Source organism: Taurulus bubalis, assembly GCF_910589615.1.
Source record: "Taurulus bubalis genome assembly, chromosome: 5".
Classification (NCBI taxonomy): domain Eukaryota; kingdom Metazoa; phylum Chordata; class Actinopteri; order Perciformes; family Cottidae; genus Taurulus; species Taurulus bubalis.
Genome location: NC_136593.1, coordinates 20,091,488 through 20,107,405, shown reverse-complemented (window position 1 = coordinate 20,107,405; position 15,918 = coordinate 20,091,488). Strand labels below are relative to the sequence as shown.

Sequence of the window (15,918 nt, the reverse complement as noted above, 5' to 3'; positions counted from 1 at the left end):
CCCCAATGAACATTATGGATCTAGGGAGAAGGAGACAGACACAGATGAAGCAGTTTTCGTTGTCTACAATGTGCAAGTTATATGTCTTCCCTAAAATGATAATAATCTGTGTTTCTTCTAATAATGTTATTCTGTCTGAGGTCCTTTGCTACATAGAGTATGTTGGAAGGGTGAGGGTTGAATGGCACGGAATAATGTGTGAACAATTTGAAAGAAGACTTTAAAAATCTAACAATTTGTTTTGTTTTCAATTTGAAGGAAATGTAATTAATCTACAACCGGAGAGGACAGCCTATTGGCCCATCTCATGAACGGATTATCAAACAGCTTTTTTCTGGGTCATTCACTTACATACAGGTAGAATTCAAATTCAGTTGGGTGGGTTTTGATTTAGATTGAGCCACATGATCGGACAGTTGATTTGAGAAATACAGAAAATATCCTACCCAACATGTAAAATGTCTTTTCCTTCAAATATTCTGTAATTGGACCAGTACAATGAATTAAAAAGCACCAAAACGCATAAGTAAAATTTATGGCATACAATTATATGACTGCATTCCATTCATGCACATAGGTGTACATAATGGTGCATGCTGGTGCCTGTCAGGAGTGTAAAGAATGTGATTGATTGCCGGCTATAAGGTTTGACATACTTAGCTGTCCTGTCGGGTTTGTTTCTCCCCCCTTACTTTAGTGTTCCCGAGCAAATTAAACCGGTCTGTTTTAACTGCTCTTATGAACACAAAAAACATTAATCATCACCATATTTCATTGAACACCTTTTTAAGTTGTAAATAATGTCTCAGAATTGAGTTTTACATGAATAACTGCTGTGAATATACAAAGAATAGACACTGAAAATGTATCACTAAATTTGATCCAGAGCCTCTCTGAGACAAAATCGTCATCAGTCTGTGTCTGAGAGCTGTGTGTGTGTGTGTGTGTGTGTGTGTGTGTGTGTGTGTGTGTGTATGGGAGGATGGGAGGGGGTTGTGGTTATGGATGTGGAGTTACAGTCTCCAGCTTCTGCTTGGCCTTCCACAGATCAGTCTTCAGCTTCGCGTTGCTGTTTATCCACTAGAGTCTCCTGGGCGGGTTTATTTCTTAATTCACTGTAAGGCAGGGGTGTCAAACTAATTTTAGTGAAGGGGCCGCATTCTGCTCATTTTGATCTCAAGTGGGCCGGACCAGTAAAATCACAGCATATTAAAGATACCCAGAATTCGCCTCAGGCCATGACTTTGTGATGCCTGACAACATGCAAGATGAGGCCTGTTGTTTGTATTTTAATAAGGACTATACTACACTGTAAGGGCTCTCTGACAAGGTTGGACTACCACCACAACATAAGGTCTATCGTTAGCTGCAAGTGGAAATGGAATGCCAGAGAAGAGGCCCTTCAGGGAAATATATGAACGACTGGGTGTCATGTGTCAACTATGGATAGAATGTATCTTTCTTCTTGTGCATGAGCATATTTATCTTATGTGTTACATATTTAAGTGATGTGTATTATGAGTGTTAAGTAGTACGATACACATAGTAGTATTTATCAGTCAGCAGAACAGGTATTACTTCACAATGACACAAACATGTTATAAAACTGTGCACATGGGATACAGTGGCGATGCTCCGCCTTTCTCGAAGGGGCGTCCTCGAAATGTTATACTCTATTTAAAGAGTCCCATGGTGGAATTCACTATCAGACTGTGGCTAGCTCTGTTAACCCCTTTAAGGTGCACTTATCCCCACGATAATGGGAAAGGTTCAACTTGAAACAAACAATGCCGAAGAAAAGAAAACTGAGTTTAGTTTAGTGCGTGATATGGGTACCTGGAAGTGTACACTGGGAAAGAAGGTCAATAAGGATACTGACTGTGTTTCTGCTGCGAAAATGTGAGTTTAACAGTAATCTTAAGCATTCTTTGATTTAAAAAGTGTAAAATTAGACAGCCACAAACACTTTATGCAAAATTGTGTGAAATCTGGATTGACATGGTAAAAACACAGTGCAAATTTTTTTCTATATGGCAGAACCTGTTCAATTTGAAATGTTATTCAATATGTAGGCAGGAAACTGAAGGTATAAGTGTATTGCAGTCGATTCAGGAATCAAGATGTTGAGGTTAAATTAAATAATAACAATCTTTTATTTCAAGTTTTTATTTGCCACACTCTTAACATATTACGTTACAGGGTGGGGTTTGGTTGAAAAGGCAGAGAAGCAGTGACAGTATTGTTGTGCAACTAAACTACTTAACCTGGTGGGAAATAGCCTTTGAACTGTGATTGCCAGGGTCATTGTCACAGTCTGTGTGATGCCAACCATCCTTGACCTCTGACCTTTCAGGTCATTTTTTGCACGGTACACCATTCTACATCACTTTCATAATTCCTCTCTTTCAAAAAGCATTACAATTCCATTGTCCTGATTTGAGCCACATTGGAGTGTATCTACCACTGTACTAGTGAGTAGAAAGAATCCCCTTCACATGCTGTATATAAAAGCACATACGTGGTTCATGGGATATGCTGCTGAATGCTATACCAATATGATCATTAATCATCATGTGCTCAAGCAAGCGGTAAAGTTGTGCTTCTCTGGAATCCGGGTATATTCTGCACAGTGTTTAATGATAAGATCAGAGTTTGTGTTAACTTAAGGTAGATTGCCTCGGATACATCACTGAGTTTGTCAATTTCACAGGTACAGACAACTACCAGTCTTCGGGGAAATACATTTAGCTGTCAATCAAACTAACACCTTTAGAACACTACGGTCAGGTGTAGGAGTTGGGGGATAACTCAAGTTTACCATCACCTGCCAAGTTTTGTTGGATAGATATTAGATATAGATGAAGAGAGAAGATAACGATCGAAAAATTCTGTGGATTTAATTAGTGTTATAAAATAACGCATAGGGATTGTGTGAAAACCACCAAGTACTGCAGTCAGAAATAAAGTTAGTCTATTATGAAGTTTACATGACACCGACCATAATGTTGAAAAATAACCAACGCTGTTGATCTCCCTATTCTGTGAGTTTGGGAGGAAAAAGGGATAATATATATATATATATATATATATATATATATATATATATATATATATATATATATATTAGTATTTAGTACCCTCATGTAGAGCAGTGGTTCTCAACTGGTCTGGCTGTGGGACCCACCATCACCCCTCGAGGAACATTTACAATTTCTCAAATTGATTTAAGATGGTGCAGTTTGAACCTGAGATAGTACAGAATATCATAGTATGCCAACACACAAAAAACTAGTTATAAATATTCAATTTTACAGTCAAATAAAACCCCAAAAGTGCATCTTAAGGACACAAGGTAATACAACATACATACCAATTCAATAACTTCAGCCTTTTTTAACAGACTCAACCGTGCTTTCATGCACAAACCTGATATAAAAAGAAGTCCAACTACTGAGAAGTAGTTTTAAAAAAGACCCAAATGATGTAACTTTATCTGAGAATCTACGACAACCAACGCTGAACTATGGAAAACATTCAGTGTCTTGAGGAGCAGCTTTTATCCACAAACAAAAAAGAAAAATAATTTAAAAAAAATTCAAGTATAGAAAATGCACTTTTCTTCTGATTACCTTATTATTAGGTAAATACTGAAACATATTGTGCTTTGAACAAAATGAAGCAGCACTCACTTCAACCTGAGGTGTAACACTGAATAGACCTAGTCTGGAGGAATTCATAATGGGAGAACTGGGGATGTGTTTTGCTTCTGACAAGAGTCTCAAAGTCTGGAGCTAAAGTAGACAAGGTCACTCTGAGGTCTTAGTAGTGTAGTAGTTAATAGTGAGGTCATGTTCAATGTCCATTCCTGTCTATTTCGATGTTTAGTCTTCAGCTGAACCAGAGCTGAGAAGCCACTCTCACAGAGACAGGTAGTGCTGAATGTAGTGCAAGAATGAAGCAAACAAATAGCCCGGCGAGTAAACTCATGCTACTAAAGTGAACGCTGCACTGTTTGTAGAGAGTGGTCTGCTACTTGCCTCCAGCCAAAACAGTCACATGGAGCTATCTGACGTCCATTTTGTTTTAAGAAATTGGAATAATACATCCTGTGCAACCTTTTCACAAATATAATAACATCAGTGTGTTGAGGGCTGTTGTATCAAACTGCATTAGTTTGAGCTAATTAACTGGCAATAGAGTGACAGAAACAGAAAAAATGACTTAAAAAAAGAATAAAAGAAAAACCAATAACTGTAACCCATGTCATCATAATAAAACAAATCTGTCCATGTCTTTTTTGTGGCAGCTATGAGAGCATCACAGAACAGGGCACCAGTTGGACAGTGGTCAGCCCCATCGTCTTTACTTACAAGGTGACTGAGACCCGGCACTTGCTGGACCCAAGCAACGCCACCCTCCTGCTGGGCCACATCACCGACCCGCAGCAGCTGGAAGACATACAAAAATCTAACAAGCCAATCAAACGCTTCGTGGTCGTTGACCAAGAAGTCTACAAAATCTACGGTATCAAGTTAATTGAATATTTAGAGGCCAATAATGTAATCTACAAGATTTTGTCTCTACCCACCACAGAGGAGAACAAAACCATAACAATGGCCTTACAGATCATAGAGGAGGTCCACAACTTCTCCCTTGACCGCCGCACGGAGCCCATCATTGCCATTGGTGGCGGGGTGTGCCTGGACGTAGTGGGCCTTGCTGCCTCGCTCTACAGAAGACGCACCCCTTACATCAGGGTCCCGACCACACTGCTCTCCTACATCGATGCCAGCGTGGGAGCAAAGACGGGGGTTAACTTTGAAAATTGCAAGAACAAGCTGGGCGCCTACATTCCACCAGCCGCAGCCTTCCTCGACCTGTCCTTCTTACAAACTGTCCCACGACGACACATCTCCAACGGGCTCGCAGAGATGTTAAAGGTAGTTAAAGTCCCTGGATGTGGCATATTTACCTTAAAGTTGATACAAACTGAGAAGTGATCATCAGCTTATACCGTGACATGCTTCACAACATTATAAATACTATTACTAGTAACAAGAAAAAGTAGTTTCAACAAATGCTTAACGGCATTAAAGTCAAGTGTTTCCCATCGCATTTGTTTTCTCTGAAGGAAATTAAAAAGGTTGATATCCATCACAAATACAAGTTTGAAGCGTCAAACAGACACAGGACCCTCACTCGGGGGACTGATGTTCGTGTCGTGTGAGTCAGGCTTGAATTATTTTTCCTTAGTTTTGTTACTTAACTTCTGTACTTTACGGATGCCAGTTACTTAAAATATAGTTATTTTACATAAGAAACTTATATATTTTAACCCAACCCACAATCTTTTTCTGAACCCAATCAAGACTGTATGCATGTAAAAAGCGGAAACTGAACATTTGCTGTGAACATGGAAGTTTGTTTTGAAAAGACACTATGCATGTAATGAGCAGAAATTGAAACGCCGTCCCTGCCACAAGGTTGTGAGTGAGAATCTGTTGGCAGTTTTACACATGCTATTTATAGTACAGCAACTGATCCAGGAGTCACCAAAAGGGTGGCTTAAATTCCACTGACAGTAGCAGAAATAGTAACTTGATGCCAATTGGCTCTGAGAAAAGAAATGAAGATATGTTATATGCAGTAGCCTATTTATTTGTTTTTGCCTTTGAACTGTTTATTGAAGTTTCCTTTGCGCTCTTGCAGATGGCCTTGATGAAACACAGAGGCCTCTTTGAGCTTCTTGAGACACACGGCCCTATGCTGTTGGACACCAAATGCCAGGCTGACAACAGTGCATACGGACACAACAGCTTACAGGCTGCATCACAAGCGACTCGTGTAGCCATTGTGACCATGCTGGAGGAGCTTGCCCCAAACCTTTGGGAGGATGACCTGAACAGACTGGTGGACTTTGGCCACCTTATCAGCCCAGCATTAGAAATGGTAATTAATTAAATTTCCGAATGGCAAACATAGCTAAACACTTAAATTCAATACATTATATTATTAATAAAGTATATTTGCATGTATTTTATTCTATGTGAGTCCATAACCCTCCACTCTACACACTATTTTATGTGGAATAAGGTGTTCATTAATTTTTGGTTGCAAATATTCACATGCTCATGTTATCTTTGTCTCTTTTTTGCATACAGAAAGTTCTCCCATCTCTGCTGCATGGTGAGGCAGTGAACATTGATATGTCGTACATGGTTTACGTGTCAAAGGAAAGTGGTCTTTTGACCGAAGACGAAAAGCAACAGATCATCAGCTGCATGGTGGGCCTGGAGCTGCCTGTCTGGCATGAGGCATTTACCATGGAGCTCATACAGACCTCTCTGCAGGAAAGGCTGAAGCATTCGGGAGGCCTGGTCAGAATGCCTCTGCCTGTTGGTCTTGGGGAAGCAGGTAAGAATCACTTAAACCAGGGATTCCCAAAGTGTGGTGTGCGCACACCTGGGGGTGCGTGAGCTGCCTCTAGGGGGTGCGCGAGAGGAAAAATGTAATGGTGGTCTAATGGTGTAATAATTAATATTAAACATAATTTTTTTTTTAAAAGTAGGAAAGTAGCGAAAAAGGGGAAACGAGAGTGAGCATCATTTGTTGTGCAGTGAGGTTCTGGCTAACAGCTGTCTGAAGCCCTCTTATTTGCGCCGCCACCTGAACACCAAGCATGCCAGTGCAAGTCAGAAGCCCCATACATTTTTTTAGATCAAAATTTATCCTTAGCTAAGACTGACACATTTACCCCTGGGTTGATTGATGTGTACGGTCCCTGTTCAAATAAATACAAATGAAATGAAATGAAAAAAATGTGAAAATCCTCATATGGACTTCTCCTTTTTTATTTATATCTGTTTCTGAGCCTATAAATAAGCTCTGTTGCGTTTTTTTTTTTAAGGTGTGGGGGATCGGGATGTAGAAGGGGGTGCGTGGCCTAAAAAGTTTGGGAACCGCTGACTTAAACTATTGCTCAAGAGCAAGCAGGAAGTCAAACCGCTTTTTGCCCCGCGAAGCCCAGAATAAAGCACAAGTCAGCGTATCCTTGCAAAAAGTAGCGCTGGAAGCTTGCCGACATAACAACTACTCGTGGGGCTAGTTGGCGAACTACTGTGGTTCACCAGCTAGCTGACAGCATGCTAGCCAATGTACAGGCAGTGGCATGCCTCAATAGTTTGCTAGGTCAGCCTGCAGAGGGCCAAAGTCTTCCCTATACTTGTCCTAAACACGAAAAAAGTACTGCTGGTTTGATCCCCCCCCAAAAGGCACCAGATGACCTTGTATTTGTCTTTTTTTAATGAAAGAACAACCAACGTATTTCTTTAAGTATAGAGCAAGTTCTTTTGTTATTCAGACTTCATGTAATATATTTAAAGCACTTTTTTGTTTTTGCTCTCCTTTCTTTCATTGCAGTGATTTCTAATGACACATCTTGTGATATCCTGCACAAAGCTTTCATAAAATGGTGTGAAGAGCTGAGCGGCACCTCTGACAGCAACAGAGTCTGAACCTAACAAGCAGCTTACAACAACTCACTTATTATGTATCACAAGTATATTTGTATGCATCCTCATTAAAATTGTTTATTATCAAACTGTGTGCGCGTGTTTTAGTAGTATAGCAGATTAAAATGTTCTTGACGTACTCCCTACTTTCTATTACTTTATTTTAATTGCATGTATATTCAGCTTTTGAACAACAAGGCAAAGGCTCTTGCTCACAAATGAGAGTCAGACTAACATAACAATAAGTTAATCAACTGAGATACACGCTTCATTAAAGGCCGCTGGTTAGTTAGCTAGCTTGCTAGCCTTAATGGTCCACTGGTTATGGAAAATGAGCCGAGGAAACAGAGGCCGGTGAACAGTCCCTCCGCATCAGTCCCCGTCCCTCTGGAGAAGGACAAGCTACCTAACGTTTGCTAACTAGCCAGCCAGCTGCGTCAACATCTTCCAGCCCCAATGACGTGCGTTGTCACCACAACAACCAACTACAATCGCCATTTTCTTATGTCTATAACTATCTATTACTATGGTCTGGACACACAAATCCGATCTGATCACTTGCAAATAACGGCGTGGACAGCGCGTCGTGAAGGCCTGGTTTTAGTAATAAATTGGATGTCTACAGTTTGAACGTAGCCTGAGAGTTGAGATCTACTGGATTGTAATTCCAGCTGTTTTCTTCAAACACCTAAAATAGTGCGCAGCCCCGTAGATCCAGCTAGCTGTCCAACTGTGTTGATTGAATAACCTCTCTAAAAAGTCTGACAGCAGCACTGACAAGCCTAAGCTTTAACGTTTAACACAGTGTTCCCTATTTTCCAAGTGGATAAGTACTTCTCTTTGAAAACGTGTCTGGTGACAGTGAAACATCCTCCGTTATCCTTTCTTAAATTCCCCCTTGTGGAGATGAGACGAAGAAAGCTGTCATATGACTAATAAGGTTGCACATTTTTTTTGCTTTAAACTACAAACTTAATAAAGTTATGTTTTTGTTAAAACTAACAACAATTCAAAATGTGATGCTATATAAAAGTAGGATAATTGTGGAGAAAAAAAGGAGGCTGGAATATGACATTGCAAAAGTACTCAAATGATGGATAATTTAGGAAGCCACGATGGCACACTGCTCATATTCAGTGATACATGTTGCGATAAAGTCTGTTTAAACCCGGTTCAAAGGCTGCAACATAATTGGGAAACCAGGTGAGTGTAAAAATAATAAATAATCACATTTATTTAGAGGATAACATTAACTAAAGTCAGTCATCTGTAATGTCAGCATCTGTGGAAATGTCTGACGATCAACATCCTGAAAGACAGAAAAGAGACAGCAAACAGGACACTGACCCCTAGTGGAGGGGAGCGGTCATAACATGCATTAACTATTTATCAACTTATATAAAGCTTAAGCAGAAGTTCAGTCAGGAAAATACTCTCTACACTCCTTTTCTTTCATATTCTGTCTCAGTCTCTAATTCTCCCTGTCACTACTGTGACTATCAGATTCTACCCAGTTTCTGAAGCCAATCACATCGTTGCTGTCAAACTTTAAAACAGGTTCTACTCTCTGCTGCTGTCAGTTGTCATTGACCCTCCTCCAACCGAGGCACCTCCAGTCAGCATCAGTCATGCTCGTCATTCATCATCGGATTGCAGCAACTCCCTTCTTCACCACCACCACCAGTGGCTGGAGGGGATTCTTATGAGACCTCAGCGTCAATATCCTTTGAATATCCTATTTCAGGATGGAGTCCAATCGCCGAAGACTTTGCATCTGTAATAAATTATTGTTAAATTCCAAGGAAGTGTCTCCTGATTGAAATATACATATACTCTGTATCATCCATCCATTCACTGTTCTTGCGTCCCCTGTGGCGAGTGGCTGCGGCCTGGCTCAGCACGCAATGACAGATTTCCCTCAAGACAGGTCGACAGACCTTTGCCAACATGTGTCTGTGTGGTATATATTTTCAAGAATACATTTTATTTACAATATTTAAAAGTGGAGGTTAAATACATGATAGCAAAGTAACCAAGACAACTGTTTTAAATAGTTTTACACTCGTATATACTGAAATCTGCACAAAAAATGTGACATAAATATAAAAGGGCAAATAGATCAATGCATCTATCACACACACACGACTCCCAAATAAAAACGTTGGCACTATATACAACATATAGGCATCTTGTTTTATATATTTACAATATCGGCAAGAGATAACACACTAGCAAAAACTTCTCAAATGTTATCCAACGAGAAAGAAGAGTCCCGTGTGTAAACTTCTCCTCAGCTGTGCGATGCAAGATAATGAAGAATAGTGGCTGCTGCTGTTTAGTCTTATTTATTTCAACATTTGATTTCACATTCATTATATAAAAAATATTACGATCTGTCCTGTAGGACGTCTTTAGGTTTTACAAGCCAGGTATAATGTATATAGTGCTTTTGTCATCTGTGGACACAAAACAAAGCTTTATCTATTTTCTTTTTGTATCCACAGTTTAAAAAACACTGTGGTATATTATCAACATGAGGTAATTGTACCTTATATTTTCCAATATTGTCATAGACTACTTGTGTCTCAATAGATTTTTGTATTCAAAATGTGTACATAAATCACGTTAAAATAGTAGTAGATAAATAATGTGAATGTAATTATGAATTAAAATAACAATTAAAACAAAATCAGCTCTCATTAAATAAATAAAAATGTGATAATAATATAAAACCTAATATGAACATCAATAATATTTCTGTTTTAAATTGATTTCTTCAGAATACGTTAAAAAACGAATATATATAAATATATTTAGAAACAATTCCGAAATCAGTCAGAAATATAACATTCTGAAAGTATTCGATTTCTTTGTTAACATTACCATAAACATGTTGTGCTTAACTACCAATACATTTGCACATATGTATGTTATATCCATGGACAGTTCAATACAAAGCATATTTTGGGTATCTTTAAGTCACTTTAAGGGGAGTGCCTCATTGATGGGATGCCACACATAGAAAGTGTCAGTCTGTTAACTTCTCCTCCATACTCGAGCTGGAACTGTGGAGGCTGCTGGCGTTGGAGCCCTCCGGGGACATCGAGGATAGCAGGGGATCACTTGGGGACATCGGCGACAGGGTGTCCCTTACCAAATCCTTCATGTTACAGGTCCTGGAGGTCCCATAGGGACCAGAGTCCCCGCCGTCTGCAGGAATCTGGTCGAAGGTGATGGTGCCGTTGTTGAGGTCCAGCGTAGTCGGAGGGGACATGTCGGGACCCGAGCCGTGTTGGTAGAGCTCCACGGGGCACTCGCCGAGGACGGGCTCCTGTTTAATGGCTCGGCCTATCAAGTTCGATGTGCAGACAGACGAGGAGGGCACCACTGTAAGACCATGGGCACGGGCCTGGATTTCCAGCTCCTAGATGATTATAGAAATAAGGAAAACATGTGAGTCTGTGAGTCCGGGGACATGCCGAATTGCATGCCAATTCATCGAATAATTGTTGAGATTTTTCAAGCAATGTGTAATATTAACATGACAATATATGCCAACTAACTAGCTGCCACTGCTAACACTTGCCCCTGGTGGATGAATAGAGGAATACCACTTGGCTCAGTTTACTACGGTTTGCTCCCCCAAAGACAAAAGACCCACCTGTATACGAAGCATCAGATGGCGGTTTGCATGCTCCACCTTCCTCTGTCTGCACTCGAGCTCCTTGGCTCTCTGCTGCTCCCGCTGTAGCCTCCTGATATAGTCCACTGAGGCTTTGAGAATGGTGCCCTTATTCCAGCGCATGTCTCTGGGGTAAACAGGAGACAGAGGTCTACAGTCAGAGTCATCTGACCGGCTGACCAAAACAGCACAGGCTTCTTTACGGACCCTGTTAGCTTATGAGCCATTAAACTTTTACGGACACTTGGACGTATGAGGAGGACGATGTTAAAAATAAAGCGAATGAATAGACAGATAGACGGGTAGCACATGCGTCCATACCCACAAATTCATGCAAAGGCCTACTTACGGATCGTTTGACTTGGGTATCAAGGTTCCCAGTTCTTTGATACGATCATTGATGTTGAATCTCCGCCTCCGTTCAACTAGAATTTGTCAAATAGAATAAACGGTAAGTAAGTTTGATTAAAGGTCATAAAATGGATAAACGTAATTTTATTTTAAACATTTGCTTGTTTTTACAAATAAAATAAATTATTATAATTATTCAGAAAAATAGAAAAAAAAATATATATAACAGCCAGTAGAAACCAAAGTTAAACATTTTAAAGTAATAATACAAATTGTAAAATAACAGAGACGACTAATATTTGCAAAAAAAAGGTGAAAATAGTACTTCATAGAAAGCCTCTGTAACTTGTTGAAATGTCTGGCATCACAGACTATGAGTTGCCATTTGGCCATAATTACGTCGCATAATCACTGAGACAATTTAACCGATTCTTCTGTATTGATTGACTCACTTAAGTTGTGGTTGTCTTTTTTCTGCCTCTCTTTAGCAAGAGCACGCACTTCAGCCTCTGTGAAACAAAGAGAAACATGAATGTTACTGCCTTGAGAAACCTTTATTGTTTGAATTCAATGGGTGAGAAGGCATTAAGTCTACAAATGTAATGTATTTCAAGTTAGTATCTTAATAGTGGATCTTTTTTTGTCTAGTGTAACATTTGACGTAATCCTGGATAATCACAGCCAATAAGAATCAATTTACATGTGAAATAATGTTAAAATAATTGATTTGTATTGTTTGCGATTTCATCATCCACAAAACACTTTCCATGTTACTAAGAAAATCAGATGGAAAACAGCTTTTACAGTTTACAAAACATCATATTTTTCCCTTTCTTCTTTGTTATTTGCTTACCTACTGGAAATCCCTCTTGCCTTTGGTAGTTTTCATACATGCTACAGGAATCAGACTTGTCCAATACTTGCTTCATGCCAGGAGCTGGAAAGAATTATTTGGCAAACAATTAACTTACTAATATATTGTGCACTTCCAAATTGCACACAGACATTGACCTACAGTCCTGCATTCACCTTTCCACAATTTAAATGTGTTGATTCCCCCTTTGAACAAAATCATTGACTGCATATCGGTATCAGATCTTCGATAGGTAGAACAACCAAGCTTTTCTCAGTGTACTTGAACCAGATTTGACTCCCAGATCAAATTACTTGCTGAGAGTCAGATATTAGTCATTGAAAAATGTACTAAATTGACAGTCGAATGATTTCACAGTCTGAATGTACACAGCACTCATCGCATTGTTCGCATCTAGATTCAAGCCAAATGACATCTGAGGACAGTAAGCCAGCAGTAAAAAGCATTAGACGCTGACAATGTGTGTGAAAGAGATTTGTCAGTAATTTACCTGAGTATTCTCTCTTAATGCTGGATGGACAGGAGTTGTTGATAGCGAGTGGAAGTCCTTGGTTGCCGTAGACATCGAGAAGGTTTCCAGACACAGGAAGCTACAGAGTATTAAAGGCATGTCATTATATAATGCATGCTTTAGAAACACAGCTATGTGTTGTATTCACATTCAATTAAAAGACAAATGCAGCCACAGTGTGATTGAGATATTCTTTTATCTTAAAAATGTACCGTGTTGTTCATTTGGAGGCCTGGGTCCATAAGTCCAAGAACATCTTCGTTGTAACTTGACTCCAAGCTAATAATATCATCAATGACATCATCCATCTGTGTGGCACAAAAGCACATTCTGTTCAATAATTGCAGTTTATTTGGGTGTTTGAATGTAATGGAATCAAGCGGCAGGCATACCTACCTCTTTCTCACAGTTGGAGCTGAGGGTGAGCAGGGCCATGGGACTGTTGGGGGCACTGCTGCCGTGGCCGGGCGGCATGCCGTGCTCGGGGGGCTGGCTGGGGCACTGGCTGCCGGCTTTGCCACCCAGGGTGGTGGACAGGTACTGCCTCACCTGCTGCCGCTGAGCCTGCTGGATGTGGTACTTGGTGGGGTTATCCAGGTGGGACTGCACCTATGAGCAAGACGTAAACTTTACAACCATGGAGTCCGCTATATGATGTATATACTTTATAAAGCAAGGATTAACGGGTAATTCATTTAAAAAATAAAATAAACATGAATAATGACTTATATTGACAGGACACATAAAATAGCATTTTGTTTTCTTAAAAAGAAATGCTTTGAATGTGATGACTTCCTGTTTGATGCTACTGTTTTAAATCACAATAACACGCTTGTCTTAGAAAGTAACCAAAGGAGTCGAGTTGCACTGCTGTGTTGCAGTAAAACTACTAATCAAAGGTATAATGGCGACGACTGGGCCCGAAAACTACATTTTAAAAGCCAACTTTTGCTGGGCGGTAGCAGGCTTTTGTTCCCGACCTCACAATTAAAATATTGCAGTGCCGAACATTTCATCAGCATCACGCTAGTGGACGATTTGACATACTCGAGACAAACACACTCCACACAGAGGACACTGTGGTCCAATGCAGCTGTGTCACATGATCTATGACAAGTTTGAGTTTATGTAGCAATTAAACAACAATAATCATACTGTAGCCATATAAAAAAAGATTTAGCATTTTCATTAGCTTTTCTGTTATTCGGGTAGGTTTCTGTAACGTTAACTGTTCAGGACTGTGTTTAGCAAGTGTTGATGACTGTGTAAAGAGGGATAATGACAGTACATACGGCCAACATGAATATCATTCCAGCCAACACAATAATGGGATAATTCAGATTCATTTTATACATTTTTTCCCTCATAATAATAGCAAAGACAAAAAAAAAGCAAACCCTCACCTGATAATGGTTGTATTCAAGCATTTCCAACATGTTATTTCAGTAGCAATTGATAAAAAGAATCTACAAACAGTAAATAATCCCTTTATCTGGTTAGCCTACACTGTGGACTGCAAACTAGGATGTGCAAATCTGAGAGCAGTCACTAGTCCAGCCTAATTTATCCAGGGTTCACGGCTCATTAGTTATGCAAGTTAAGGAATGGAGGAGGACACTGAGACTCATCCTCCCACTGCTATGTTGTTCCACTTTAACTATGAATTTTGTCTTTATAGAGCCCATTTGACGTCACCACCTACGGCTCACAAAGGAGTCTTTTTACTGGTTGGCCTGTAGCCTGCGACTTGAAGCTTGCTCAAGGCTAAGTAACGTTTAATCTTTAGTTCTGCTCATCTGGTATAAAACATTATTTGTTCTGAGCACTGGGCACACAATTGACACCATTGTTTCACAGCAAACGAGCCATATTAAATCATGAATTTATTCTGACTTTTGAGCATTGGGGGTTGATTTTACTTCACCGTCACAGTTGCTATGCAGTCACATTTGCAGGGGAAAGAAGGTGAACGGCTTGATTTTCAGGCTTAACGGTAAGGTATTGGATTTAGATCAGCGTTTGTCAAGCCGAGGGCCGCTCTCACTGTATTAGTAAGCATTGGAAATCAACCATAGCGTCCCATCGGGGGAAAACTGTTTTCAGTTATAAGGTTCTAAAAATGTTACTGAATGATTCATCAATTCATTTCTAGCAACTATTTAAATAATGAAGGATTTAAATGAAATATGTGCAGTGTCACATGACCAGAGCCGATAACTTCCTGGCTGCCCCACGAAGAGAGGACGGCAGCATCAACGCTCCCAAACAGTAGGTTAGCACATTAACTTAAAAATAGGACGAGGATTTTTGGCACATCTTGTCTTAAGGTGCCTAGTTTTGATATATGCATTTGCAATTACTCAACTTTGTTCAGAGTGGTCATAGAATGAGCAAACATGTTGACGGCAAACATGTTGACGGCAACAACAGTGACGGCAGGACAACACAATGCATCTTTCTCTCACAAAATCAGACACTGTTATTTAACACACCAGTTCTAGTGATTGTTAATGCAAATATCTAATCAGCCAATCACGTGGCAACAACTCAATGCATTTAGGCATGTAGCAAGATAGGAAGGAAATCGGGTAAGGCATTCAGACTTCAGGAGGGAGCTTGGCGGCCATGCCTGAAATCGGCCAGTTGAGGCGGATCGGGATCAGGGTACCTCCTGGATGTCTCCCTTTAAAGGTTTTCCGGGCACTCCCAATTGGTAACAGGCCCCAAGATAGACACAGAAGATGCAGGAGAGTTTAGATGTCTTGTGTGGCATGGGAACGCCTCGGGGTCCCCCAGGAAGAGGTGGAAAACATTACTGGGGAGTGGGACGTTTTAGAAATCCATGCTGACCCGCGACACGGCCCTGTGAGGTGGCTCGATTCTGCTGCTAATTCAGATGCTAGGGTCGGAATTTGGCATAAATAACATGAAAGCATGGATCCATCGTGAATGTATGAACCGATGGTGGTGGTGAAACAGTGCGGAGGAT

General features: G+C 40.1%; 2 protein-coding genes across 2 annotated transcripts; one reads left to right on the top strand and one right to left on the bottom strand.

Annotated features, from left to right (window-relative positions):
- Positions 1 to 1,725: 1,725 nt before the first annotated feature.
- On the top strand, positions 1,726 to 7,594 carry eevs (2-epi-5-epi-valiolone synthase). The gene is made up of 5 exons (XM_079218074.1): positions 1,726 to 1,899; positions 4,307 to 4,940; positions 5,710 to 5,949; positions 6,162 to 6,414; positions 7,420 to 7,594. Exons 1-5 carry the CDS (start codon positions 1,760 to 1,762, stop codon positions 7,512 to 7,514), a joined length of 1,362 nt encoding a protein of 453 aa, XP_079074200.1. The 5' UTR covers positions 1,726 to 1,759; the 3' UTR covers positions 7,515 to 7,594.
- Positions 7,595 to 10,539: 2,945 nt separating this feature from the next.
- mitfa (melanocyte inducing transcription factor a) lies at positions 10,540 to 14,365 on the bottom strand (the record flags this gene model as incomplete). Its single annotated transcript, XM_079218781.1, has 9 exons — positions 10,540 to 10,935; positions 11,173 to 11,320; positions 11,543 to 11,618; positions 11,997 to 12,053; positions 12,398 to 12,481; positions 12,909 to 13,008; positions 13,142 to 13,237; positions 13,326 to 13,538; positions 14,333 to 14,365. The coding sequence occupies 9 exons, from the start codon at positions 14,363 to 14,365 to the stop codon at positions 10,540 to 10,542; spliced, it is 1,203 nt and encodes a 400-aa protein (XP_079074907.1).
- Positions 14,366 to 15,918: the final 1,553 nt, after the last annotated feature.

Excerpts from the sequence above, each read along its gene's own strand:
- eevs (XM_079218074.1), top strand. The coding sequence starts at position 1,760 with ATGGGAAAGGTTCAACTTGAAACAAACAATGCCGAAGAAAAGAAAACT. Across the intron at positions 4,941-5,709 it reads GGCTCGCAGAGATGTTAAAG|ATGGCCTTGATGAAACACAG; the intron begins GTAGTTAAAGTC and ends GCGCTCTTGCAG. Across the intron at positions 6,415-7,419 it reads TGTTGGTCTTGGGGAAGCAG|TGATTTCTAATGACACATCT; the intron begins GTAAGAATCACT and ends CTTTCATTGCAG.